The sequence below is a fragment of the Bison bison genome, unplaced genomic scaffold (genome assembly GCF_000754665.1).
Source record: "Bison bison bison isolate TAMUID 2011002044 unplaced genomic scaffold, Bison_UMD1.0 scf7180017864283, whole genome shotgun sequence".
Lineage (NCBI taxonomy): Eukaryota > Metazoa > Chordata > Mammalia > Artiodactyla > Bovidae > Bison > Bison bison.
Genome location: NW_011494855.1, coordinates 1491183 through 1517729, shown reverse-complemented (window position 1 = coordinate 1517729; position 26547 = coordinate 1491183). Strand labels below are relative to the sequence as shown.

The 26547-nt window shown below is 34.9% G+C and overlaps 2 protein-coding genes across 3 annotated transcripts in view; one reads left to right on the top strand and one right to left on the bottom strand.

The window, feature by feature from the left end:
• LRRIQ3 (leucine-rich repeats and IQ motif containing 3) overlaps window positions 1-6936 on the bottom strand; it is a 199693-nt gene extending 192757 nt beyond the window's left edge. The window contains exon 1 of the mRNA XM_010849437.1: window positions 6906-6936. Coding sequence (XP_010847739.1) covers window positions 6906-6926 — 21 coding nt within the window. The 5' untranslated portion in view covers window positions 6927-6936. The remainder of the gene's footprint in view (window positions 1-6905) is intronic.
• A 9272-nt stretch (window positions 6937-16208) lies between these two features.
• On the top strand, window positions 16209-25551 carry FPGT (fucose-1-phosphate guanylyltransferase). Of its 2 annotated transcripts, XM_010849428.1 has the most exons (4): window positions 16209-16370; window positions 17899-18066; window positions 19210-19302; window positions 21356-25551. In XM_010849428.1, the coding sequence occupies exons 1-4, from the start codon at window positions 16289-16291 to the stop codon at window positions 22813-22815; spliced, it is 1803 nt and encodes a 600-aa protein (XP_010847730.1). In that variant the 5' UTR covers window positions 16209-16288; the 3' UTR covers window positions 22816-25551. The 2 variants fall into 2 exon arrangements, with proteins under 2 accessions (XP_010847730.1, XP_010847731.1); XM_010849429.1 differs by lacking the exon at window positions 19210-19302.
• Window positions 25552-26547: the final 996 nt, after the last annotated feature.

Here is a 26547-nt window from a genome sequence, read left to right as displayed (position 1 = left end):
TACTCCTTTTCCTATTTGGAATGAGTCTGTTGTTCCATGTCCAGTTCTAACTGTTGCTTCCTGACCTGCATACAAATTTCTCAAGAGGCAGATCAGGTGGTCTGGTATTCCCATCTCTTTCAGAATTTTCCACAGTTTATTGTGATCCACACAGTCAAAGTCTTTGGCATAGTCAATAAAGCAGAAATAGATGTTTTTCTGGAACTCTCTTGCTTTTTCCATGATCCAGCAGATGTTGGCAATTTGATCTCTGGTTCCTCTGCCTTTTCTAAATCCAGCTTCAACATCAGGAAGTTCACGGTTCACATATTGCTGAAGTCTGGCTTGGAGAATTTTGAGCATTACTTTACAGTGTGTGAGATGAGTGCAATTGTGCAGTAGTTTGAGCATTCTTTGGCATTGCCTTTCTTTGGGATTGGAATGAAAACGGACCTTTTCCAGTCCTGTGGCCACTGCTGAGTTTTCCACATTTGCTGGCATATTGAGTGCAGCACTTTCACAGCATCATTTTTCAGGATTTGGAATAGCTCAACTGGAATTCCATCACCTCCACTAGTTTTGTTTGTAGTGATGCTTTCCAAGGCCCACTTGACTTCACATTCCAGGATGTCTTGCTCTAGGTCAGTGATCACACCATCATGTTTATCTGGGTCGTGAAGATCTTTTTTGTACAGTTCTTCTGTGTATTCTTGCCATCTCTTCTTAATATCTTCTGCTTCTATTAGGTCCATACCATTTCTGTCCTTTATCGAGCCCATCTTTGCATGAAATGTTTCTTTGGTATCTCTGATTTTCTTGAAGAGATTCTCTAGACAACCTATTAGATATTTGCAAATCATATATCTGATGAGGGATTAACAGTCAATGTACATAATCATACAGCTCAACAGGAAAAAATAATTCCAATAAAAAATGAGTAGAAGATTTGAATAGATATTTTTCCAAAGAAGACATAGAGTTGGCTAACAAGTGTATGAAAAGATGCTCAACATCACCAATCACCAGGGAAATCCAAATCAAAACCAGAAAGTGGTATCACCTCACACCCATCAGAATTTTTATAATCACAAAGGAAATAACCAGGGTTGGCAAGGATGTGGAGAAAAGGGAATCCTTGTGCACTGTTTGTAGACATGTAAATTGCTACAATCACTCTGGAAAAGAGTAGGGAGTTTCCTTAAAAACACTAAAAATAGAAAAACCATATGATCTAGCAATTTTACCTCAAGGTACTTCTCTAGAGAAACAGAAACACTAACTTGAAAATATATCTAGACCCCCCCTTTTTCACTGTAGCATTATTTACAAGAGTAAAGACATGGAAACAGCCTATGTGTCTTGTGATGAATGAATGGATAAAGAAGATGTGGGATGTATCTGTGTGTGGTACAATGGAATATTATTCAGCCATAAAAATGAATGAAATTTGTCATTTGTGAGAACAAGAAAGGAACTTGAAGCTATTATGGCAAGTGAAATAAGTCAGAGAAAGACAAATACTGTATGATCTTAGTTATACATGGAGTCTTGAAAAAAAAAGTAAAAATGAAAAACTGGCTCATAAATACAGAGAAGATTGGTGCTCCCACAGGTGGATAGTACAAGTCTTGCAAATAGGGTAAAGGGTTCAAAAGGTACTAATTTCCATTTATGAAATAAATAAGTCACAGAAGTAACATACAGCATGGTGATTATAGTTAATAATACTGTTTCACTTTGAAAGTTGTTAATAGAGTACACCCTAAAAGTTTTCTCCAAAAGCAAAAATATTTTGAACAGTATGATGACAGATATTAACTGGACTTATTGTTGTGATAGTTTTTCAATATATACAAATATTAAATCATTGTTTTTATACCTGAAACTAACATAATGCTATATATCAACTGTACCTCAGTAGGTACTACAATTGATAGCTCCTACTCTACCAAGTTAAAACCCTATGTAACCAGTACTGCTAATTTTAAATACAAAAATTTAAGAAGTCTTCGGTTCCTTATAGACTTTAATAATTTTAAAATTATTTTGCTAAACATAACATACAAATGTGTAAATAAAGTTCAAACAATAATATTAGTGAGTTCAAATGGGTATAATATTAAGTTCAAATATGTTCAAAAGGCAAATTTAAGTATAGATATACAGTAGAGAAAGCATCTGGGTCTAGTTACAGTTTCAAAGAAGCTCTGTAATTAAAAAGTAATCAATATCAAATGAACTTATTTACAAAACAGAAACACATCAAAAGATACAGAAAACAAACTTACGGTTAACAAAGAGGAAAAGGGTGGGAGAGGGATAAATTGGGAGGTTGGGATTAACATATAAACATTACTCTAAAATAGATAATCAACAAGGACCTACTGTATAGCACATGGTACTATACTCAATATTTTCTACTAAACTATAAGGGGGGAATAGTGGAATAGTGGCAGATTTTATTTTCATGGGCTCCAAAATTACTTCAGACAGTAACTACAGCCATGAAATTAAAAAACAGCTTGCTCCTTGGAAGAAAACTTATGACAAACCTAGACAGCATATTAAAAAGCAGAGACATCACTTTGCCAACCAAGGTTCATATAGCTAGAGCTATGATTTTTCCAGTAGTCATGTACGAATGTGAGAGTTGGACCATAAAGAAGGTTGAGCACCAAAGAATTGATGCTTTCGAACTGTGGTGCTGGAGAAGACTCTTGAGAGTCCCTTGGACAGCAAGGAGATCAAACCAGTCAATCCTAAATGAAATCAGTCCTGAATATTAATTGGAAGGACTGATGCTGAAGCTGAAGCTCCAGTATTTTGGCCACATAGTGTGGAAAAGACTCTGATGCTGTAGACTATTGAGAGCAAGAGGAGAAGAGGGTGACAGAGGAAAAGATGTCGGGATAGTATCACCGACTCATGGACATGAGTTTGAGCAAACTCTGGTAGATGGTGAAGGACGGGGAAGCGTGGCATGCTGTAGTTCATGGGGTCACAAAAAGTGTGACATGATTTAGTGACTGAATGATAGCATCAACATAAGGGGGAAAAGAATCAAAAAAAGAATATATTTGAAACACTGTGCTACAGACCTGAAACTAACATACTATTGTAAATCAACTGCATTTCAATTAAAAAATTCATATGGGTGTATGTATATATATAAAGATATCAGTACCACTGTCAGTAAGCTTTCACTAGTTTCTGTTGATTGCAATACTAATTTTTTAGTTATCATACATTATAAATTAAAAAATCACAACTTTTAAATCAGATAATTATAAAAACCATGTTTTTATACAATAAATATCAATTATAAATTTAATTTTTCTGAAATTTTTCCATTTAAAAACTTGGTGGAAAATACACATAATGAAAGTATAAGTGGTTATGATTGATGAACACCTAAGTTAAAAGCTGAAAAGTAAAAAAAAAAAGTATTGTGTATTTATTTTAATTTCAAATGTATATATAAAAATATTTAAGTATTTTTCAAATAAATTCTTTGTTAACTGTGTTAACGACCTTTAGACATCACACTCATTCCCTGGAACTTTGAATGCTATAAATACAGATACATTATTTTAAGTTAAAAGTGTATGAATATATAATATTAGTTTTGATGATCTGTGGTACAGTAACTTATTTTATAAACATTAGTTATGATATTATAAACAAGTGGAATGCTGGATAATAGACTCTAGAACTTTCACAAGAGCTGATAAGATTCTGTATATAAATCATATAAAAGAAGAAAAAGTTTTTTTGAAAATCAAAATATAAGGATTATAGTTAGCAATATTTTATATATATCATGGTTGCAAACTATTTGCAGTGTAGAATATCTGCAGAAGACTGAAATCCATAACATATATAGTAATTATATTTTAAAATACTTGTTAAATTTAGCTAGTAAATTTACTGAATCTATCCTGTTTTGAAGAAGACTTGCTATAATTTTGCACCACAGATAAAATGTACTTTAAAAACTAAAGAGGGGTGTTATTAGAATAGTCAAAATATCCCAGCTCTTCTGGAAAATGAAATTTAGCTTGTTTATAAATTAATATAAATATGTTCAATTCTTTGAAACATTGCATTTTCATTTCAAATGACATAAAATACAATTTGGAGCAAGAAATCAAGCCTCACTTGTAATCAGGACATGATATTTTTCCCCTATAAATGCATTTGCTTTCTAAAATTTAGGAAGCTACATATATTTCTGTTAGTAAAAAAACTTATGTGAAAATTTCAGTTTTCAATTTCTATTCCATACTCTCAGACTCTAAACCCATAAACCTGAAAAAACTAAATTGTGATGAGCCAGAGATAGATATAAAACAATGAAAATTGTTGATAATTAAAATACACAGAAAAAATATATGAACATAAAATTTAAAAATAGGAGATATTTAGCATAGCAATATTTATTGTAGCTTAAAAAACCTTGGTTAGCATTCAAGAAACAGAGTTTGACTATTCTAAGTTGGGTCATTAACATATTTCTAAAAACCTAATAGCATATTTACAAACTGAAATTTAGTTACTGATTCTGCTCAATTATTTCTTTACCACATACCCTCTCTATGCCCCAGAAAAAAAAAAAATCATGCTAATATTGGGATAGGTATAAGATGATTTTGCTACTCAGGAGTCATTCGAAATAATCTACAAAGAAAACTAAGAGAGCTACAGAAAATCAAAGATAAAGAAAAATTCTGGAAATAGACCAGAAGATAAAATATCTAAAATAAGAACAAAGATAAGAATTATAGCTGTCCTCCTCATAACCACACAAGCAAAAAGAGAGTAAAATATTTAAAGTGTTTCCAGAAAAACCTCTCCAACCTAGAATTCTGTACCCTCTGAAATAACCTTTCAAAGTGAAGGAGAAATAATTACTTTCACAGACAAGCAAATATTGAAAGAATAAGTTGCCAGAAATTGCCAACATCCATTGTATCAAAGAAAAAACAAGGGAATATGAAAAAAATAAAGAAATCTGCTTCGCTGACTATACTAAAGCCTTTGACTGTGTGGATCACAACAAACTGTGGAAAATTCTTAAAGAGATGCAAATACCAGACCACCTTACCTGCCTCCAGAGAAGCCTATATGCAAGACAAGAAACAACAGTTAGAACCAGACATGGAACAACAGACTGGTTCAAAATTAGGAAAGGAGCATATATTGTCACCCTGCTTAGTCAACTTCTATGCAGAATACATCATGTGAAATGCTGGGCAGGATGAATCACAAGCTGGAATCAAGATTGTCAGGAGAAATACCAACCACCTCAGACATTCAGATGATACTACTTTAATGGCAGAAAGAGAAGAGGAACTAAACAGGCTCTTGATGAGGGCAAAAGTACAGTGGAAAAGCTGACTTAAAGCTCAACATTCAAAAAACAAAAATTATGGCATCTGGTCCCATCACTTCATGGCAAATAGACAAAGAAAAACTGGAAAAAGTAACAGACTTTATTTTACTAGGTTCCAAAATCACTGCTGACAGTAACTGCAGCCATGAAATTAAAACCTGCTCACTGGAAAAAAAACCTATAACAAACGTATTAAAACAAACATAAAACATAAAAAAAACAAGCATATTAAAATGCAGAGACATCACTTTGTGGACGAAAGTCCGTACAGTAAAAGCTAGGCTTTTTCCAGTAGTCATGTGCAAATTGGAAAGTAGGAATATAAAGAAGGCTGAGTTACAAAGAATTCATGTTTTGAAACTGTGGTGCTGGAGAAGACTCTTGAGAGTCCCTTGGACAGCAAGGAGATCAAACCTGTCAATCCTAAAGGATATTAGTCCTGAATATTCATTGGAAGGACTGATGCCAAAACTGAAGCTCCAGTACTTTGGCCACCTAGTATGAAGAACTAACTCACTGAAAAAGACCCTGATGTTGGGAAAGACTGAGAGCAGGAGAAGAAGTGTGAGACACAGAATGACATGGTGGGATGGCATATCTGAGCCAATGGACATTAACTTGAGCAAACTCCAGGATATACTGAAGAACAGGGACACCTGGTGTGCTGCAGTTCATGGGGTCACGAAGAGTAGGACATGACTTAGTGACTGAACAACAAGTATTAACTGGCAAGAAATATCAAAAGAAGTTCTTTAGAGAAAGGCAATATATTGTAGTTCAGAAACTCAGTTCTACAGAAAGCAAGGAAAAGCACTGAGAAATAAAAAGGTGTAGGTAAAATTAAACTTTTTAGTTTTGTCCTTAAGTGTTCTAATAGATACCAATTTGTCAAAATACTAAAAGCAAACACATGAAGTTATGAATGCTTATATATATGAAATTAATCACAGTAATAATAAGAGACAGAAGAAACTAATTAGGTTTATTTTCTTATTATAAGGTACTCAGACTACCTTGAAATTGGAATTGGATTAGTTATAAAAGTGTATTGCAAACTTTAGGGCAACCACTAAAAAAAGTAAAATAAGAACTATAAAAATATGCTAATAATGGAGGAAAATGGAATCATATGCAATGTTCAATTAAAACCACAAAGGCCAGAAAAAGTGTGGAAGGCAAAAACAGAAACAAAAAACAGTGGCAATAAACAAAAAACAGTAGTTAATATGGCAGATATTAATCAAAGTATAGCAATAATCATAATGTTCATCAGTAGTCAAAATGCAATGATGACAAGAAATTGACAAAATGACAAGAGATTCTCAAAGGAGATTAGAAAAAAAAGATGAGACTCAACTATATGTTGTCTACAACAAAGCTCACTTTAAAGATAAAGACATATAGATTAAAATGAAGTGATTGAGAAAGATATAAAATGCTAATACTAATCAAAAGAAAGCAGGAGTGGCTTTATTAACTTCAGACAGCAGATTTCAAAGCAAGGAAAGTTAGCAGAGATAATGAAGGGCATTACCCCATGAACTATCCAGTCCATGGAATTCTCCAGGCCAGAATTCTCGAGTGGGTAGCTGTTCCCTTCTCCAGAAAATCTTCACAACTCAGGAATTGAACCAGGGTTTCCAGAATTGCAGGTGATTCTTTACCAGCTGAAAATGAGAAAGCTCAGTCATGTCTGATGCTCTGCAACCCCAGGGTCTGTAGCCTACCAGGCTCCTCTATCCATGGAATTTTCCAGGCAATAGTACTGGAGTGGGTTACCATTTACCAGCTGAGCTACCGGAGAATCCCAATGAAGAGCATTACATAATGACAATGGGGTCATTTCTCCAAGAAGACATACTAATTGATAAAGTTTACCCTCCTAAAAACTGGGTAAAACTATTTGAAGCAAAATTGAAAGAAATGCAAGTAGAAACAGATGAATGCACTATCATGGCAGGAGACTTCAATACCTCTCTACAGAAACGGACTGATCCAGCAGTTGATCCAGATATAGTTGAACTCAAAAACACTATCAACTATAATTAATATCTACAGACTACTTAATCACACAAGAGCCGAATATACACTCATCAAAAGATCACATGAAATATCTGTCAAGATAGAACACATTCTGGATCATAAAATAAACTTTAGCAAACTTTAAAAAATTATACAATATCCATTCCATATTTCCATGAAATTAAAGTAGACATCACTAGCAGAAAGATAGCTTGTAAATCCCCAAATAGATGGACATTAACAACACATTTCTACATAACACATATATCTAAATAATGCAAAGCTCAAAGATGATCACATGATAAACTGTTTAATATTTTAACCAAATAAAAATTAAAAAATACAACTTATCAAAATGTGTGAGATGCAGCAAAACTGGTGCTTCAAGGTAATTTTTAGCACTGAATGCATATACTGCAAAAGAAGAAAGATCTAAAAGTAACAATCTAAACTTCTATCTTATTAAATTAGAAAAATAAGAGAAAATTAAATCAAAGAGAATAAATAATATGAATTAGACCAGAAGTCAACAAAATTGAAAACAGGAAATCAATACAGAAAATCCATCAAACTAAAAACTGGTTCTTTGTCAAGATCAATAAAATTAATAAGACTCCAGCCAAGCCAGAGAAAGAGATGGGGGTGGAAGGGATAGAAATAACCAATATCAGAAATAAGAAATGGAAAAACACTACAGATCCCACAGACAATACCATGAACAACTCCATGCACACAAATTTGATAACCTTGATGAAATGAACTGATTCTTTAAAAGAAATAATCTGCCAAAACTCATACAAGAATAATTCTGAATACGTGTATATCGAAGAATGAAATTGAGTCAACAACCAACAACCTTCCAAAACAGAAACACCAAGCCCAGATGGGTTCAATAGGGAATACAAAGGAAGAAGTTATATGAATTCTCTACAATCTCTTTCAGAAGATAGAAGCATAGGTAATACTTTCTAACTCACCCTATGAGCCACCATTATCCTGATACTAAAGTCAGTCAAAAACATTACAAAACTACAGACCAGTATTTTTCATTAAAACAGATATAAAAATCCTAAAAAAATTAATAAATCAAACCGTACAATGTACAAAAAGAATCATACATCTACTACTGAGGAAGGTGATTGCAGCCATGAAATTAAAAGACTCTTGGCTCCTTGAAAGAAAATTATGACAAACCTAGACAGTGTATTCAAAAGCAGAGACATTACTTTGCTGACAAAGGTCTATCTAGTCCAAGCTAGTGTTTCTCCAATAGTCATGTATGGATGTGAATGTTGGACCCTAAAGAAAGCTGAGTGCCGAAGAATTGATGCTTTTGAACTGTGGTGCCCTTGGACTGCAAGGAGATCAAACCAGTCAGTCCTAAAGGAAATCAAGCCTGAATATTCATTGAAAGGACTGATGCTGAAGCTGAAGCTTCAGTACTTTGGCAACCTGATGGGAAGAGCTGATTCATTGGAAAAGACCCTGATGCTGGGAAAGATTGAAGGCAGGAAGAGAAGGGGATGACAGAGGATGAGATGGTTGGATGGCATCACTGACTCAATGGACATGAGTTTGAGCAAACTCTGGGAAATGGTGAAGGACACAGAAGTCTGGCATGCTGCAGTCCATGGGGTTGCAAAGAGTCAGACACGACTGAGCAACTGAACAACAACAAAAAACACCAAGCTGGATTTACTCCAGATATACAAGACTCCTACAACATTCAAAACCAACTAATGTCATCTATCACACCAACAGGTAAAAAGAAAAATCACATGATTATATCAACAGATGTAGAAAAAGCATCTGACACAATCCATTACCTTTTCATGATAAAACTCTAAGTATACTAGGAATAGAAAAAACTTCCTCAACTTGATAAAGATTGTTTTTAAAAAAATCTACAGCTAATATCATAATTAGTGATCAGAAAGAAAAGAAGCTTTTCAACTAAGAAGTCCAAGACTAGAAATGTCCCATCTCACCATTATTTCCCAACATTGTACTGAAAGTACTAGCTTATGCAATGAGACCAAAAGGAAAAAAAAAAAAAAGAAAAATGTGCAGATGACATCTCTGTTCACAGATAACACGATCATCAGTGTAGGAAATTCAAAGACTAGACAAATACTCTTGGAACTATTAATACTAAGTGGCTACAGCAAAGTTGTAGATTGAGGGTTAAAACACAAAAGTCAAACACTTCTCTATATACCAGCAATGAATGAGTTAAAAACACAACATCATTTCCATTTACCACTACCAAAAATAAAATATTTCTGTGTAAATGAAAAAAATGCACAAGAAAAACAAACAAAAATGCTAATGAGAAATTCAGAGAATAAATGAATGCAGAAAGACTTAATGTTCATAGATAGAATGATTCAGTACTGTCAAGATGTCAGTTTCCCAATTTATCTTTTGATTCAAGACAATCCCACTCAAAATCTCAGCAAATTATTAATCAATATTGACAAACTGATTCTAAATTTTATATAAAGAGGCAAGAGATCCCCCAAACACAATATGTAAGGAGAAGAACAAAGTTAGAAAAATGACACTGCCTGACTTTAAGACTCACTATAAAGCTATACTGATCAAGACAAAATAGTACTGCGAAGAAAAAGGTAGATCAATGGAAAAGAATTGAGAGCTAAGAAACAGAGAGACATAAATACAATCAATTGCAATGGAGCAAAGACATATTTTCAACAAATGGTGCTGAAACAGCTGGACATTCACATGGGAAAAAGAAGGAATCTAAACACAGATTTTATACCTTCAAAAAAATTAAATCCAATTAAACTATATTACCTAAATATAAAACATAAAATTATAAAACTCTTAGAAAATCACTTAGGAGAAAACCTAGATTACATTAGGGATGATGATGATTTTGTTAGATATATCATAAACATAATCCATGAAAGAAATATGTTATAACCTACAGTTCTTTAATATCAAAGACATGATCTGCAAAAGTTAATGCCAAAGGAACGAGAAGACAAGTAACAGACTGGGAGAAAATCTTTTGTAAAAGTCACATGTGATAAAGGACTCACTAAAAATGTACATGGAGAAGGCAATGGCACTCCACTCCAATACTCTTGCCTGGAAAATCCCATGGGCGGAGGAGCCTGGTAGGCTGCAGTCCATGGGGTCGTGAAGAGTCGGACACGACTGAGCGACTTCATTTTCACTTTTCACTTTCATGCATTGGACAAGGAAATGGCAACCCACTCCAGTGTTCTTGCCTGGAGAATCCCAGGGACAGGGGAGCCTGGTGGGCTGCCGTCTATGGGATCACACAGAGTCGGACACAACTGAAGCCACTTAGCAGCAGCAGCAAAAATGTACAAAGAACTCAAAATTCAACGATTAGAAAATGAACTAGGTTAAAAATATAAGGCAAAACCTAAATACAAATTTCAGTAAAGAAGATAGAATGGTGGCAAATAATCATATGAAAGTTGCTTCTCATCACACATCATCAGGAACAAGAAAATTAAGACAAGAATGAGATACCATTACACATCTAATTAGAATGGCCAAAAGTCTAATACTGATAACCCAAACTGCTGACAAGGATGCAGAGCAACAGGAACTTTCATTCATTCTTATAGGAATGAAAAATCGTATAGCCACTCTGGAAAAGAGTTTGTTGGTTTCTCAAAAAAAAAAACTAAACATATTCTTCCCATAAAATCCAGCAGTGCATTCTTTGGTATTTACCTAGAGAAGTTGAAAACTTACTTAACATATTACTCTGCACATGGATATTTATAGCAGCTTTACTCATCATCAAAATTGGGAAGAATCAAGAAATACTTTAGTAAGTGAATGCATAAATAACCTATGGTACATATAGACGAGGGAGTATTTACTCAGCACTAAAAATAAATTACAATTTATTTTACAAGCAATGTGCTCAGTTTTCCAGCAAATCTGGAAAACTCAGCAGTGGCCACAGGACTGGAAAAGGTCAGTTTTCATTCCAATCCCTAAGAAAGGCAATGCCAAAGAATGCTCAAACTACCGCACAATTCCAAGTCATCTCACACGCTAGTAAAGTAATGCTCAAAATTCTCCAAGCCAGGCTTCAGCAATGCGTGAAGGGTGAACTTCCAGATGTTCAAGCTGGTTTTAGAAAAGGCAGAGGAACCAGAGATCAAGTTGCCAACATCCACTGGATCATCGAAAAAGCAAGAGAGTTCCAGAAGAACATCTGTTTCTGCTTTATTAACTATGCGGAAGACTTTGACTGTGTGGATCAAAATAAACTGTGGAAAATTCTGAAAGAGATGGGAATACCAGACCACCTGACCTGCCTCTTGAGAAACCTGTATGCAGGTCAGGAAGCAACAGTTAGAACTGGACATGGAACAACAGACTGGTTCCAAATAGGAAAAGGAGTATGTATATACTCAAGGCTGTATATTGTCACCCTACTTATTTAACTTATATGCAGAGTACATCATGAGAAATGCTGGGCTAGAGGAAGCACAAGATGGAATCAAGATTGCTGGGAGAAATATCAATCACCTCAGATACACAGATGACACCACCCTTATGGCAGAAAGTGAAGAAGAACTAAAGAGCCTCTTGATGACAGTGAAAGAGGAAAGTGAAAAAGTTGGCTTAAAGCTCAACATTCAGAAAACTAAGATCATGGCATCTGGTCCCTAGATAGCATATTCAAAAGCAGAGACATTACTTTGCCAACAAAAGTCCGTCTAGTCAAGGCTATGGTTTTTCCAGTGGTCATGTATGGATGTGAGAGTTGGACTATAAAGAAAGCTGAGCGCAGAAGAATTGATGCTTTTAACTGTAGTGTTGGAGAAGGCTCTTGAGAGTCCCTTGGACTGCAAGGAGATCCAACCAGTCCATCCTAAAGGAGATCAGTCCTGGGTGTTCATTGGAAGGACTGATGTTGAAGCTGAAACTCCAATACTTTGGCCACCTCATGCGAAGAGCTGACTCAGTGGAAAAGACACTGATGCTAGGAAAGCTTGAAGGCAGGAGGAAAAGGGGATGACAGAGGATAAGATGGTTGGATGGCATCACCGACTAATGGACATGGGTTTGAGTGGACTCCAGGAGTTGTTGATGGATAGGGAGGCCTGGCATGCAAAGAGTCAGACAGGACTGAGCGACTGAACTGAACTGAAGTGAACTAATCAAGCAATGAAAAGACATGGTGTAATCTTAAATGCATATTATTTAGTGAAATAAGCCAACTAAAAGGGCTACATACTTAGAATTCTACCCATATGATATTCCGGAGAAAGGAAAACATGAAAGCACAAATATCAGCAGATGCAGGATTTGGGGAGAGGGATGAATAGGCAGAGCACAGAGGATTTTTAGGAGAGTTAAACTACTCTGAATAGTATTATAACAATGTATACATGTCCTTATACTGTGTCCAAACCCACAAAATAAAAAGACCAAGAGTATTGCAAGGGAAACCATGGACTTTGGGTGAGAATGATGTGTCACTGTAGGTTCATCAATTACAATACATGTACCACTCTGGTAGGTATGCTGACAATAAGGGAGGCTATGCATGTGTGGGGTATATTGGAAACCTCTGTACCATCTTCTAAATTCTGTTATGAACCTAAAACTGCTTTTAAAAATAAAGAAAGCAAAATACAAGTTAGGGGGGAAGGTTTCCCTTTGCCCTACAGAAACAGGGTGAAGATTTCTTCAATAGGACACAGTGGGGAAAAAAATAGTGAATAGGTTGAGACCAGACTAGCTGAGTAAAAAAATCCAAAGAAAGAAAACAGTTTAAAAAAAAAAAAAAAGAGAGAGAGAGATTTTTTGCTTTCCACTCCAATCAGGAAGAGTAAGAGGAGGAAGAGTGGTTCAACAGAGAGATGATACTCAAATAATAGAAACAATGAGAACTCTGGCATAAACTGGCCAAGCCATGAACCTGAGTCCATGGTCCATAAACCAGGACCTCATTTGGATTCAGTTTCTTTTTATGAAGGAGAATAAAAATTTAATGTCTCGCAACAATTTTCACACAACCTTCATAGTTTTGCCTATAGTGATAATAAGTAAACTGGTATTAATTGTTAATAAGCACAATTCAGTTCAGTCGCTCAGCTGTGTCCAACTCTTTGTGACCCCATGAATCGCAGCTTGCCAGCCCTCCCTGTCCATCATCAACTCCCGGAGTTCACTCAAACTCATGTCCATCGAGTCAGTGATGCCATCCAGCCATCTCATCCTCTGTCGTCCACTTCTCCTCCTGCCCCCAATCCCTCCCAGTATCAGGATCTTTTCCAATGAGTCAACTCTTCACATGAGGTGGCCAAAGCAAAACATCTTATTTGGATGATGGAAATCTGTACCTGGTTTGTGGTCACACAACTCTGTACGTTTACTGAAAATCATGAAACTTCTCACTTAAAACAGGTGAAGTTATTGGTATGTAAACTATAACTCAGAAAAGTTCTTCATAAGTCTATTTCACTTCTTTTTATGGCACTTCATCAGATACTCTCTTCCAATAGGAAAAAAAAAAAAAATCCCAAATGCCTCCAAAGAATATCTTTTTTTCAACCTATTATAGTTTGGTTTGTCTGATGTCCCTTTTAAAATATGGAACTCAAGATCAATCACATCATCTCCATTCTGTACAGAATAATAGGTTACTACTAATCTTTTATCGATTTATTTTATTCTGGTCACTGTAGCTTGTGACTGTTTAAGCAACTATATCACACTGTCTGATTATATAAAACATAAACAAATAAAATCCATTAACTTTTTTACCAGTATAATCAACTGCCAAAAATATTTATTCCCAATCACACAGTATATAACATTTCTTTTCATTTTTTACTTAAAAATTAATATTAGTAAAAATTTGAAGAAAATAGAAAAGGCAGAGGAAGGACAAAAACCATAGCTGATATAGTATTAATACAATCCCTCAGCTAATAGGCTCTACTGATCTTTCTTTCCTTAGGGCTCTAATTATTTAGTTCTATAATATAATAATTAACCCCATCTGACAACTCCCCAAATTATATCTCCAGCCCAGACCTGTCTCACAAAGTCCAAATTCATGTATAATGCAAACAAACACATACACACACAAGAGCCCATTACATACACACTGCATACATATACATCTGGGTATTTTATGCGCCCAAAACCAAATGTTGAACTCTCCGTACTATCCCAATAACTGTCTCTACTTTCTAATCCATAGCCTTTCCCATTTCACTTGTCCCTCTGGCCTTCAAGCAGTTATCCATCACTACTCTTTCTTTCACATTCCAGAGCCATTCCGTTAGCAAATTGTATTAATTGTGCTTTCACACATACATCCAGAATCTAACCAAGTTCTCATCACCCCTACTGTTACCATACTGGCCAAGACTTCACCAACTCTAACGTGTTTTGCTGGAGAAGCCTCTACACAAGTCTCCCTGTTTCTATCATTGCCTCATCTTCCATTACAGTCTATTTTCACATTTCTACATGCTCTTTTCAACCATTAAGAAAGTTGCATAAAAACCCAGCAATGGCTTTGTTTCACTCAGTAAAGGAAAATCCTTTATTTAGGCTGTTGTCATCTCTCTGACCTTCTCTCTTGCCATTTTTTTCCTTTCATTCACTCACCTTGTTAAGTATTCTATATTTTCTAAACATTCTTAATACATATTTTTTTTATTAACAGAAAACTTTTAAACAATAAAACGACAGGAGAGTAATTTCCCTTTTTACTCAAATGCTTTCTAAGTACAGAATTGAATAACAGGGTTAAGACTTTAGAAGAAAAAACTAAGTTCGTGGTTAGTAACTTGTAAGCCCTTGAATGTTTAAGTTGCTGACGAAAACTTTAACGAGGACAGTCTTCTTAAATTGTATCGTGCAGTAGAATGATTTCTGAGTTTGGAATTGAAATATCCTACTTAAATATTCTCTCTACTGCTAATTGTAAGACCTTGACTAAGTCACTATTCTTTCGGATTCATAGCTTTCTCCTGTATAAAGATGAACAGAAGAATCTGTAAAACTCATCATAAACTCGTGCTTTACAAGAGAATAAATTTATTTATCGGTACCTATTATTTAGCGGTACCTAAAAGAAACACATCCAATAAAACTGACTTATTCCCAGGGATGCTACTGAAAGTTCTAAATTAATCTTCGTACACGAAAGGATGCCAAAAATACCACAAATGTTAAGGGCCTCATTGCATAAATTTACAATTTCCAAAAGCCTATTAAGTGATCTCAAACTGAGAGGGGTGGTGAGGTTCACTCTCTAGTAACTGCAAGGACAAAGAAGCCACAAAGCTTCCTGAATAAATACGGATTTTAAAAGTTCCGAATGTGTATCTGAACATTGGGGATAGAGCAGATGGCTTCAGATGACGATCCAAGGATTAGGGTTATCTTTCAAGAGATCCTTGGGAACTGCTTCTGGCTAAAAGAAACCACGCGTTAGAAAGGACGAATCGCCTTTGAGAGAAAGCTACAAGTTTCGATTTCTCCTTAAACTGGTGAATTCTCGAAATTTCGTCGCCCAAACTGAACCCCTTACCGGGTCTAGCAGGCTGCAATGCCTTATGAGTTGGGAACTAGCGCCCCAGACCCGGCACTGTCCGACAAATCTCTAGGTGGCCATTTCCGTTCCGGAGACCGTTACTAAGGGAACGGGGCGAAGCTCTGTGCTGACCCCATCGTGGTTTTGCCTAGGCGGGCCAGAGAGCTTCGGGGGCGTGGTTACGTGAAGGACGCACGCAGGGGGCGGGACAGACGCGAAACCGGACCAAAGACCAGGTTTTGTCCCAGGGCGCATGCGTGCGGTGCTTCCCTGCCGCATACCTGGAAGTCCTCGGCCGCCTTGGATAAGGTGAAACTATGGAAGCTGAAAGTGCCCCTGCCGGCGAATCTTTGCGAGAAGCCACGCAGCGAAGGTTGCTGAGGTTTTCAGAGCTTAGAGGTACCAAAGGAGGAACCCTAGCACCTCCCCTGCAATGGATAGGAGTGTTTTACGTGCTGGGATATTTCCTGGACTGCCACTTCCTTTTACTAATCACCTGCGGACCTAGGACATTGGCCCAGGCGGAGCTAATGTTCCTGTTTTTTATTCTTCTGTCACTGCTTTCTTTACGTTCTGCTTGTTACTTTCCTCCTTTAAGTTTACTTCTTATTGCATATGTGTGAGGAGGATGGAGGAGAAGGCAATGGCACCCCACTCCAGTACTCTTGCCTGGAAAATCCCATGGACGGAGGAGCCTGGTAGGCTGCAGTCCATGGGGGTCGCGAAGAGTCGGACACGACTGAGCAACTTCACTTTCACTTTTCACTTTCATGCATTGGAGAAGGAAATGGCAACCCACTCCAGTGTTCTTGCCTGGAGAATCCTAGGGACGGGGGAGCCTGGTGGGCTGCCATCTATGGGGTCGCACAGTCAGACACGACTGAAGTGACTTAGCAGAGGAGGATGGAGAAGAAAGACACTTATTGGCTTGACTAGTGAAGCTATAAATAAAAGTTAAACATTTGGTTAGTTCATTAACAAAAATTACTTCAAATAAAACTGGAAGATTTAAAGCATACTGTTTTGACGCTTATAAATACAATTTTAACTTTCCTCCAGTCCCTACCTATTTCACCAATTTGTTCCATAATGTGAACGCTTACTAAGTGAAAAGCCAAACAATATGGAGGAATTATGGACAAAATATTTAAAGGATTAGAAAAAATTTTTAATTTTTTTAAAAGACTATACCACTTGTCATTTTTTGTATAACTATCTAATAGGTTATGTTTTTATCGACATTACTGCTCTTAAAAATACAGAAAATAGTACTTAGATAACTTCACCATCAGCCAAAAGTTCAGTCTATCTTTTGTTGAGTTCATTAAGGACCTGGGAACTTTTCTGTTATCCAGTATTTGGTATCATTCTCCAATAACCTTTATAAGCTTGCATGATTCAGCTTAAGGTAATTAAAAATTAATGTACCCATATTTATAAACACCAGCATTGTGGCAGTATATCCTTGGGTTTAATCTTTCTTAGCCAACAAACATTAAGTCGTACCCATATGTGAAAATTGATTTTCAAAGCTGGAGATTCATTGATTGCTTTGGCTCCTCTTTTTATTTAGGAATTGAGCCCATCTTTAGCAAGTCAAAAGTACTTTTCTTAATCAAGAAACATTTTAACTCTCAGAATATCTAAGTAAATGGAATGGTAGACCAAAAAAGGAATAAGTGATCTAAAAGAGAGGAAGAAATAGAATTTGTCAACAGTCCTTACAAGAGAAAAAGAATTTGTCAACATTCCTTATTAGAACTATTTTAAATCCTGCTAGCTGGACACTCATTATTCCCAAATTCTCAAAAGAAGATACATTTTTGGAGATACTGCTACCTGTTTCTTCCTTTTTACCAAATAGGTAAAACCTGTAACAGCTAGAGAATTCTAATAATATTTATCTTTTCTTTCTTTTTGCACATAGGCAAATCTATGGCAGCTGGAGAATTCTGGGACATTGTTGCAATTACAGCAGCTGATGAAAAACAGGAACTTGCTTATAAGCAACAGCTTTCAGAAAAGCTGAAAAAAAAGGAGTTACCCCTTGGAGTTCAATATCATGTTTTTGTTGATCCTGCTGGAGCCAAAATTGGTATGCATTTATGGTTAGATTTATACATAACTTGTGGGTAGACTAATCATTGAAGAAAAGTTTTCCTGTGGCTTACAGTTTAGGGACTATGTATGTTTCCACCTGTAGTCTTTACAAATATAAAAATTTTTAATGTAAATTCACTGTTTTTTAGAAAGATAAAAGGGATGGCAGGTGTTTTTGCACATTGTGGACATACCATGGAAAACTTCCAGAATATTATCCTATGTTAAAATAAAATTTATTAGTCTTAGTAAAATTTATTCTGATGGTAAACATTCCTTTGAACCTTATCCGTAGTTCTCTTAAGTTCCCTCCAAACTCCACAGTTTGTTCAGAAATAAAATGAAGGGAGCAAGTCAGGAAAAATAGATACTGCCTCTTGAGACCACAATACACAATGTGAAAGAGCACAGTCTAATTGCATAAGTATTGTAAGATGTTTACTTTTAAAAACAAGTTGTCAGCTTTGCCTTTTGACCTTCCCTTATAAATAAAAATACATGCCATTTTTCTGGGGGCCGTTTTCCATGTGATACTTAAAGCTGAAGCCCCTTGATACCAGAATTCGGGTATTTGTATCTGATATTGGCATGTCCTAATTAGCTGATGTTTTAACCTTTGTAAAATATGGTCAGTACTTCTGTGAGTCTGATGTTTGAATGAGATTTAGGTACAAAATGTTAGGTAACTTGTCCAAGGTAACTAGTAAATGGAAGTTACATTCACTTCCATTTGTAAAGTTTTAGGAAACTTACATGATTTTTTAGGAAATCAGGTTCTAAAAACCTTTTTGGAGAGTAAATCTAAGGCACCTATTTGATCATATGGGAGAATTATTTTAATGACTTTTATGGTTCTTAAGTCCAAGTGAATGTGCAAATTTATAGTCTTCTAGTGCCTAATTTATCATTTCTTTCTTTATATTACTATTTTCATGAAAGAATTAACTCAACTTTTATTGAGTTGGCCTGATCTCTGGGTTTTATTACTAATTATTTAATTGCCAGGAAATGTGTATTTAATTTGATTCTTTTGCCTGTACCTTTGCTCTCTGCCTAATTTTAGCCAAAGGAGCTTATCCTCAAAGTTATAACACCTAAATTTACTGTAATAAAATAAACCCTGCTTTTTAACTTTAAGGAAATGGAGGATCAACCCTTTGTGCCCTTCGATGTTTGGAAAAGCTTTATGGAGATAAATGGAATTCTTTTACCATCCTATTAATTCACTCTGGTAATGTTATACTTTACTAATTTACATTTTCTTTTAGTATTTTACCCTTGATATCTCAGGGACATTTTTCTCCCTTACTAATACTTCTTTCTTTCATTTTGTTCTTTTGTTTTGAAGTTAATTCTGCTTTGGAAGCAAATATTTCATGTATTTCTTGATATTGTTAGGTTGTTAGTAACATAATATCTTTCACAAAATTTAACTTTAAAATCATGGATCATGTACATTATCAACTTTTCATGGATATTGTTCCATTTTCCTAAGATAGAACTCATCAAAACATGAGCATTTCTTGATAATGTTTTAGAAAGGATTCTTGCTTTAGGGGAGAGGCTGCATTAGTGCTATGATTACCAGACTTTAGGCAAAACCTTCTGTTACACATTTTTATCTAATTACTCGTGACCAAAGTCTATAATCCTTAAAGAGTTTAAAAACAAAAGAAAAGGTAATGACAGAACATAGAGTTGACAAAGTATGAAAGAGGGGAATTCCCATACAAATAAGGCGGTAGAAATATAAGAAAGAAATAATCTCAGAATAAAGGATAGTTTTCAAATTGGACAAGTTTGGTTGTATTAAAATTTTGGTTGTATGATAGAAACCTGTTACTTTCCCTCTGTGAACTGAGGGCTGGTGAAACTTTGTCATGGACCTGCACTGTTCAGTTACAGATATTTTAGAACCATTTGTCCACATGGTTACCAAGGGACTTTTCATTTCTTATGATTCACACACAGAACAATTCTTTTTAAAGATGATACCAAGTAAAGCGTCCAAGTTCTAATTTTAAGTTTAATTTAAAAGGTTAAAAAAAAAAGGCTTAGAGTTTTATTCCAGAACATTGTTATTATTACCAATTTAGTAAAAATTAAGTTGGACACCAGAAAATGTATACAGTTGATCCTTGAATAACACAGGGTTTAGGGGTGCTAACCCTTACACAGTCTGAAACCTGCATGTAACTTCGTAGTTGAACCTGTATAGAGGTAGTTCCACTCTGTATATCCACAGTTTCTCATCACGGATTCAGCCAACCTGGGGTCATACAGTCTTACAGTATTTATTGAAAAAAATCCTCATATAAAGGGATTGGTATAATTCAAACCCTTACTCTTCCAGGGTCAAGTATAATTAAAAATAGGTAATTCTTGTAACGCGAAATTTTACTGTTGGTTAGTATTTGGAAAATGAAAAAGAAAGTATTAACTCTTGTTGTTTGAACAATGTACTCTGAGGTGAGTATTTTACATCTATTATTAATCTTAAAATAATAATTATATAATAATAATTATGATAAAGTATTATTCCACATCTGCTGTCTTAGAGTAAATCCAAAGATAAACAGTTAAAAAATGGTATACCAGAATTTAAACCCATTTTTATGTGACTCTTTCTACTATGTCTCTCACTATTAGTTACATAGTTACATAAAATGATGTAACAATTTATAGTGTATTTAATGTATTTAAGAGAACACATTTCTCAAGGAATTAAGTCATATGGCTCATCATTGAGGGAGAAGCCTTTTTAAATTAAAAACAAGTATATATTGTAAAATGCTTTTATATAAATGCACCTTTACTGCTTTTAAATGTAGGTAATAATTTGATGAAAAATGTTGCAACTGGAAATTAGTCTTTAATAGATAATTATGTATACTGGTTTTTTGGTTACATTTTTCCCCCATGAAGTGGATTTTTAATATGGTAGTTTACACATGGTTGAAATTTACTGTTTAAAATGTAGACACAAGATCATATTTTTGCTCATTTTCCTTTTCACTTGTTCTACAGTTGATTCAAAAATGTGTCATAGCCTGTAAAGCATATTTAGAATTCTTTCCTAGTCTAGAATTGCATTATATCAAATCTTCACAGGAGAATTGCTCTTTGAATTTGAAATTTATTCTTCTTTCCTGGGGTATAGTAATGCATATATTTTAAATATCTTTAGAGATATTTTGAGTTGTAACTGATGCTCCTACAATTTTAAATCTTACTTACAATCTTATAAACATTTTAAAACAGTGATTTTGTTTAATTCTATATAGGTGGCTACAGTCAACGCCTTCCAAGTGCGAGTGCTTTGGGGAAAATTTTCACTGCTTTACCTTTTGGTAGCCCCATTTATCAGATGTTGGAATTAAAACTAGCCATGTACATTGATTTCCCCTCACATATGAATCCTGGGATTCTGATTACCTGTGCAGACGATATTGAACTTTATAGTATTGGAGAATCTGAGTTTATTAGGTTTGACAAACCTGGCTTTACTGCTTTAGCTCATCCTTCTAGTTTGACTGTTGGTACAACACATGGAGTGTTTGTCTTAGAACCTTGTAACCATTTAGAATATAGAGACCTTGAATACAGAAGTTGCCATCGTTTCCTTCATAAGCCCAGCATAGAGGAAATGTATGAGTCTGATGCTGTGTGTAGACCTAGAAATTTTTTTCAACAGGAATTTGCTGGGAGTGACATACCCTCGCTTAAATTAGAGCCTGAGTATGTCTACACAGACAGCCTATTTTACATGGATCATAAAACAGCAAAAAAGTTACTTGCTTTTTATGAAAAAATAGGTACACTACACTGTGAAATAGATGCCTATGGAGACTTTCTTCAGGCTTTGGGACCTGGAGCAACTGTGGAGTATACCAAAAACACATCAAATGTCACTAAAGAAGAGTCAGAGTTGGTAGACATGAGGCAGAGAATATTTCATCTGCTTAAAGGAACACCATTAAATGTTGTTGTTCTTAATAACTCCAAATTTTATCACATTGGAACAACAGAAGAATATTTGTTTCATTTTACTGCAGATAGCAGTTTGAAGTCAGAGCTTGGCTTACAGTCTATAGCTTTTAGCCTCTTTCCATCGATACCAGAATGCTCTACTAACAAACCCTGTATTATCCAAAGTATACTGGATTCAACATGTTCTGTGACACCTGGCTCAGTTGTGGAGTATTCCAGATTGGGGCCTGATGTTTCAGTTGGGGAAAATTGCATCATTAGTGGTGCTTATGTCAAAACAACAGCTGTCCTGCCTGCATATTCTTTTGTGTGTTCCTTAAGCTTGAAGATGAATGGACACTTAAAGTATTCAACAATGGCATGTGGAGTGCAAGACAACTTGAAACAGAATGTGAAAACATTGTCAGATGTAAAGTTACTTCAATTCTTTGGGGTCTGTTTCCTGTCATGCTTAGACATTTGGAATCTCAAAGTTACAGAGGAACTATTCTCTGGAAACAAGACATGTTTGAGCTTGTGGAATGCTCGTATTTTCCCAGTTTGTTCTTCTTTGAGTGATTCAGTGACAACATCCCTAAAGATGTTAAATGCTGTACAGAGCAAGTCAGCATTTAGCCTGAATAACTGTAAGCTGTTGTCCATTGAAGAAATGCTTTTCTACAAAGATATAGAAGACATGATAACTTATAGGGAGCAAATTTTTCTAGAAATTACTTTGAATAGGAAGCAGTCTGATTTAGAGACATCTTATTAAATATTGTATTGGAGAAGGAAATGGCAGCTCACTGAAGTATTCTTACCTGGAAAATCCCATGGACAGAGGAGCCTCATGGGTTATAGTCCATGGGGTTGCAAAGAGTTGGACATGACTGAACTTCAGAACACAAATATTGTATACTTTGCCTTTCTTAATTGAGCAAGATCACAAATGCAGGAGTTTTCTGTAGACAATTGGTTTTTAATTGAAGTAAATTAATGAAAACTATATTAACATGATTGATGTAGCATAACATTAATAACACAAAAATATAAAGCTTTTTAACGAAAATTAGTATTGTAGTGCTGTAAGTTCATAAAAATGAGTTTTTAAAGTTTTATCACTATTTTAACTTTTCTTATGAAGATGGATTTGTGGAATGTTATTTATTCACAGAGTAGTAGAACAGTCTTAAAGGTGATTTTATAAATATACTTTTAAAGTTTTTCATCTTCTTTTGGACTTTGGTTACAATGAAGTTCTAAGTATTCACTGGCAGTTTTCTCCTCAAGTGCATTAATCCTATTCTGGTGAACTGTTATAAGCGTGCCATTCTATAGGGTCTTCAAAACACTGTAGAAATGATGTAGAAGTACTTTTGCAGAAAGAAATCTGTGGCAGACAGACAGATAAAATCAATGTTTAAAGTATTGTGATAGTATTAAGTACAAACTGTTCTGAAATTGATGATAAAAATCTCTCATTAATCTTATCAAAATGAAACCAAAAAGATATGTGTGCTATTTTATCCTTATAAACTTGAACCCGTGTTTGTGTATCTTAAAAATTTTCCCCAAAGTTTCATCTATAGGAAAGCATATATACACATAAAACTCAAGAATCTGTATAAGAAAATGTTGGAATAATTGGGATTCCCTGATAATTCATAAGTTCATTGTGGACATTATCTTCATCCTCCCTCATTAATCCTTTAACAGAAATATTAAAATTACCAGATGGACAGATTTTTACTGTTCATTTTTTAGTTTTCTGACCATGCACTAGTAATGACACTGAGAAGCAGCAAATGGCCAAAAGGTAGACAGCAGGAAGGAGCCAGAGAAATAGAATGACTGTGAAAATATACAGATGATAAACAGCTTCAAGACAATAAAAGTCGGCTGGAACTCTGAGCACTGTGTTCTTATTTTGGTATAGGCACATATTTGAAATGTTTTCATACCAAAGTCTAATAATAGAGAAAAGTTTTGTCAAGAGTTTTGTGTTTTAACATAAATAAATTGAAATAGAACTGGTCTGTGCCTCTATTATTTATATGTCAATATAAAATTAGCATATCAATGTGAAAATAATTGGTAAACCAGAAGTGACTTATCAGCAAGTCTCAATTACGATAATTATGTGTATTTTTTCCAAGTTTCTTCTCAAGGGGAAAATAAAGATATACGGTAGCTGTTGTTTACCAATTACTGATTTACTTGCAGAGATTTCACAGGATGTTATGTGTCATTCATTAAAAATTCATTGCTATATTTCTAATCTAATTGATTTAAGGTACCATCAGTTATTAAGAATCATCATTTTATGTTTCATTGAAAAAGAAAACTGCCAATAAAATAAGATGCAATGCTTTTCTCATTACTTGATGTTTTTATTTATTGGAAATCTTTTGAAAAGCACTTATATAGATTTGTTTCATGTAACCCTTTTGCACATACATGTAAAGAAACAAAAAATGAAGTATTAAAAAACAGTCAAAACTTTTCCATAGCTTCATATCTAGAGACAAATTTTTCTAAAGCAGTATTCAACTTAAAAGTGGTTGATCCATGTGTTTCCACCTAGTACCATCTGTGCTATCAAAGGTATTGATAAAGCTGCATATTCTTCAAGTGCCACCACCACACTGCTGCCTGGATTGACCTTCAATCCGTGGCCACCAGATACTTGTTCTGCAAGTTGGATGCTGATGCTTTATTACTTGAAGTTGTTTCACTTTTGCCTTAGTTTAATCATATCTCTTGAAGGTGGTTGGCTTCTATTTAATATCAGTGGGAGGTTTCTGAGAAGTTGGCGGTCACCAGGTTAATCATATTTCTGCATGATGTATGAATGCTAATTGCTTTGAAATGTTATCTGTTCCAAGAATTTGTCAGTGTCTCCTTTAATATGCATGCCTTGGTATATAGTACCACACATGTACCACCGGCACTGTACCTAATTCAACCAATGTGATAATCACATGCATGAATAAGTAAGAAATTGAACATTTTCTCTTGCTTTATCATTTTTACTTCATAAAATCACAGCCTTTAAATCATAGGCTTTCAAGGTTTGTAAAGGACAACTACTGTTTGTAAATAAATATATTCTGTAAACTTACTGATGAATTAATAATGACCAAGAAGGGCATAGGAAAAAAATACAACTTTGATACTGATCTTCTATCCTGGGCATTTATCTTCCAAACTAAACAAAACAAGTAAAGAGTGTGTATTAATTATATTAAGTGGAAATAAATTTTCAAAAATCCAAGTAATGCTGACAGTCACAAAAATTTGATGTAATGAATCCAGAATCACTTCTCACAAGCAATGATCCATTCATCTTCTGAGTCTAGACAATATTACCTCTGTTAAAGATTACCAAATTTAGCACAGAGCCAAAATCAAATTTTGCCTGCTACAAAATATATGCATGGCTATCATGGCTGATAACTAGCATGCTACACCTGCCATTCACATACACCAAAATATCCTCTGGACTTGAGAACCTTGGAGACCCAAAATTTAGGAACCTTGATGTAATCTGAAAGAGTTGAAAAAAAAAATTAAAAGCATTTATCAATTTGCTTAAAATTGTCAAACATTTCAGGTGTTCTTGTTTAGCTAAATGAAACGCAAGTCTTCATCTATGTCAATAACTATTCTTATAGATTAATGTTAAATATTTCAGGAGAAATATTTTAAGCTACCATGAGCTGTATTGTTCATGTTAGTACCTCAGTCATGTTCAGTTCTTTGTGACCCCCATGGGCTAGCCACTCCCTTCCTCTGTCCATGGAATTCTCCAGGCAAGAATATTGGAATGGGTAGCCATTCCCTTCTCCAGGGGATTTTCTCTATCCAGGGATCAAAGCCAGGTCTTTTGCATTGCAGGCAGATTCTGTACTGTCTGAACCATGAGGGAAGCCCGTTATTTTTAAGCATAATTAAACTTAAATCTTTTGTTCCTTATATTCATTGATTAGCTTTAATAATTTTCTAGTGGAGTCTTTAGGGTTTTCTATGTAGAAGATCATGTCATCTGCAAACAGTGAGAGTTTTACTTCTTTTCCAATTTGGATTCCTTTTATTTCTTTTTCTGCTCTGATTGCTGTGGCCAAAACTTCCAAAACTATGTTGAATAGTAGTGGTGAAAGTGGGCACCCTTGTCTTGTTCCTGACTTTAGGGGAAATGCTTTCAATTTTTCACCATTGAGGATAATGTTTGCTGTGGGTTTGTCATATATAGCTTTTATTATGTTGAGGTATGTTCCTTCTATTCCTGCTTTCTGGAGAGTTTTCATCATAAATGGATGTTGAATTTTGTCAAAAGCTTTCTCTGCATCTATTGAGACAATCATGTCTTTTATTTTTCAATTTGTTAATGTGGTGTATTACATTGATTTGCAGATATTGAAGAATCCTTGTATCCCTAGGATAAAGCCCACTTGGTCATGGTGTATGATCTTTTTAATATGTTGTTGGATTCTGATTGCTAGAATTT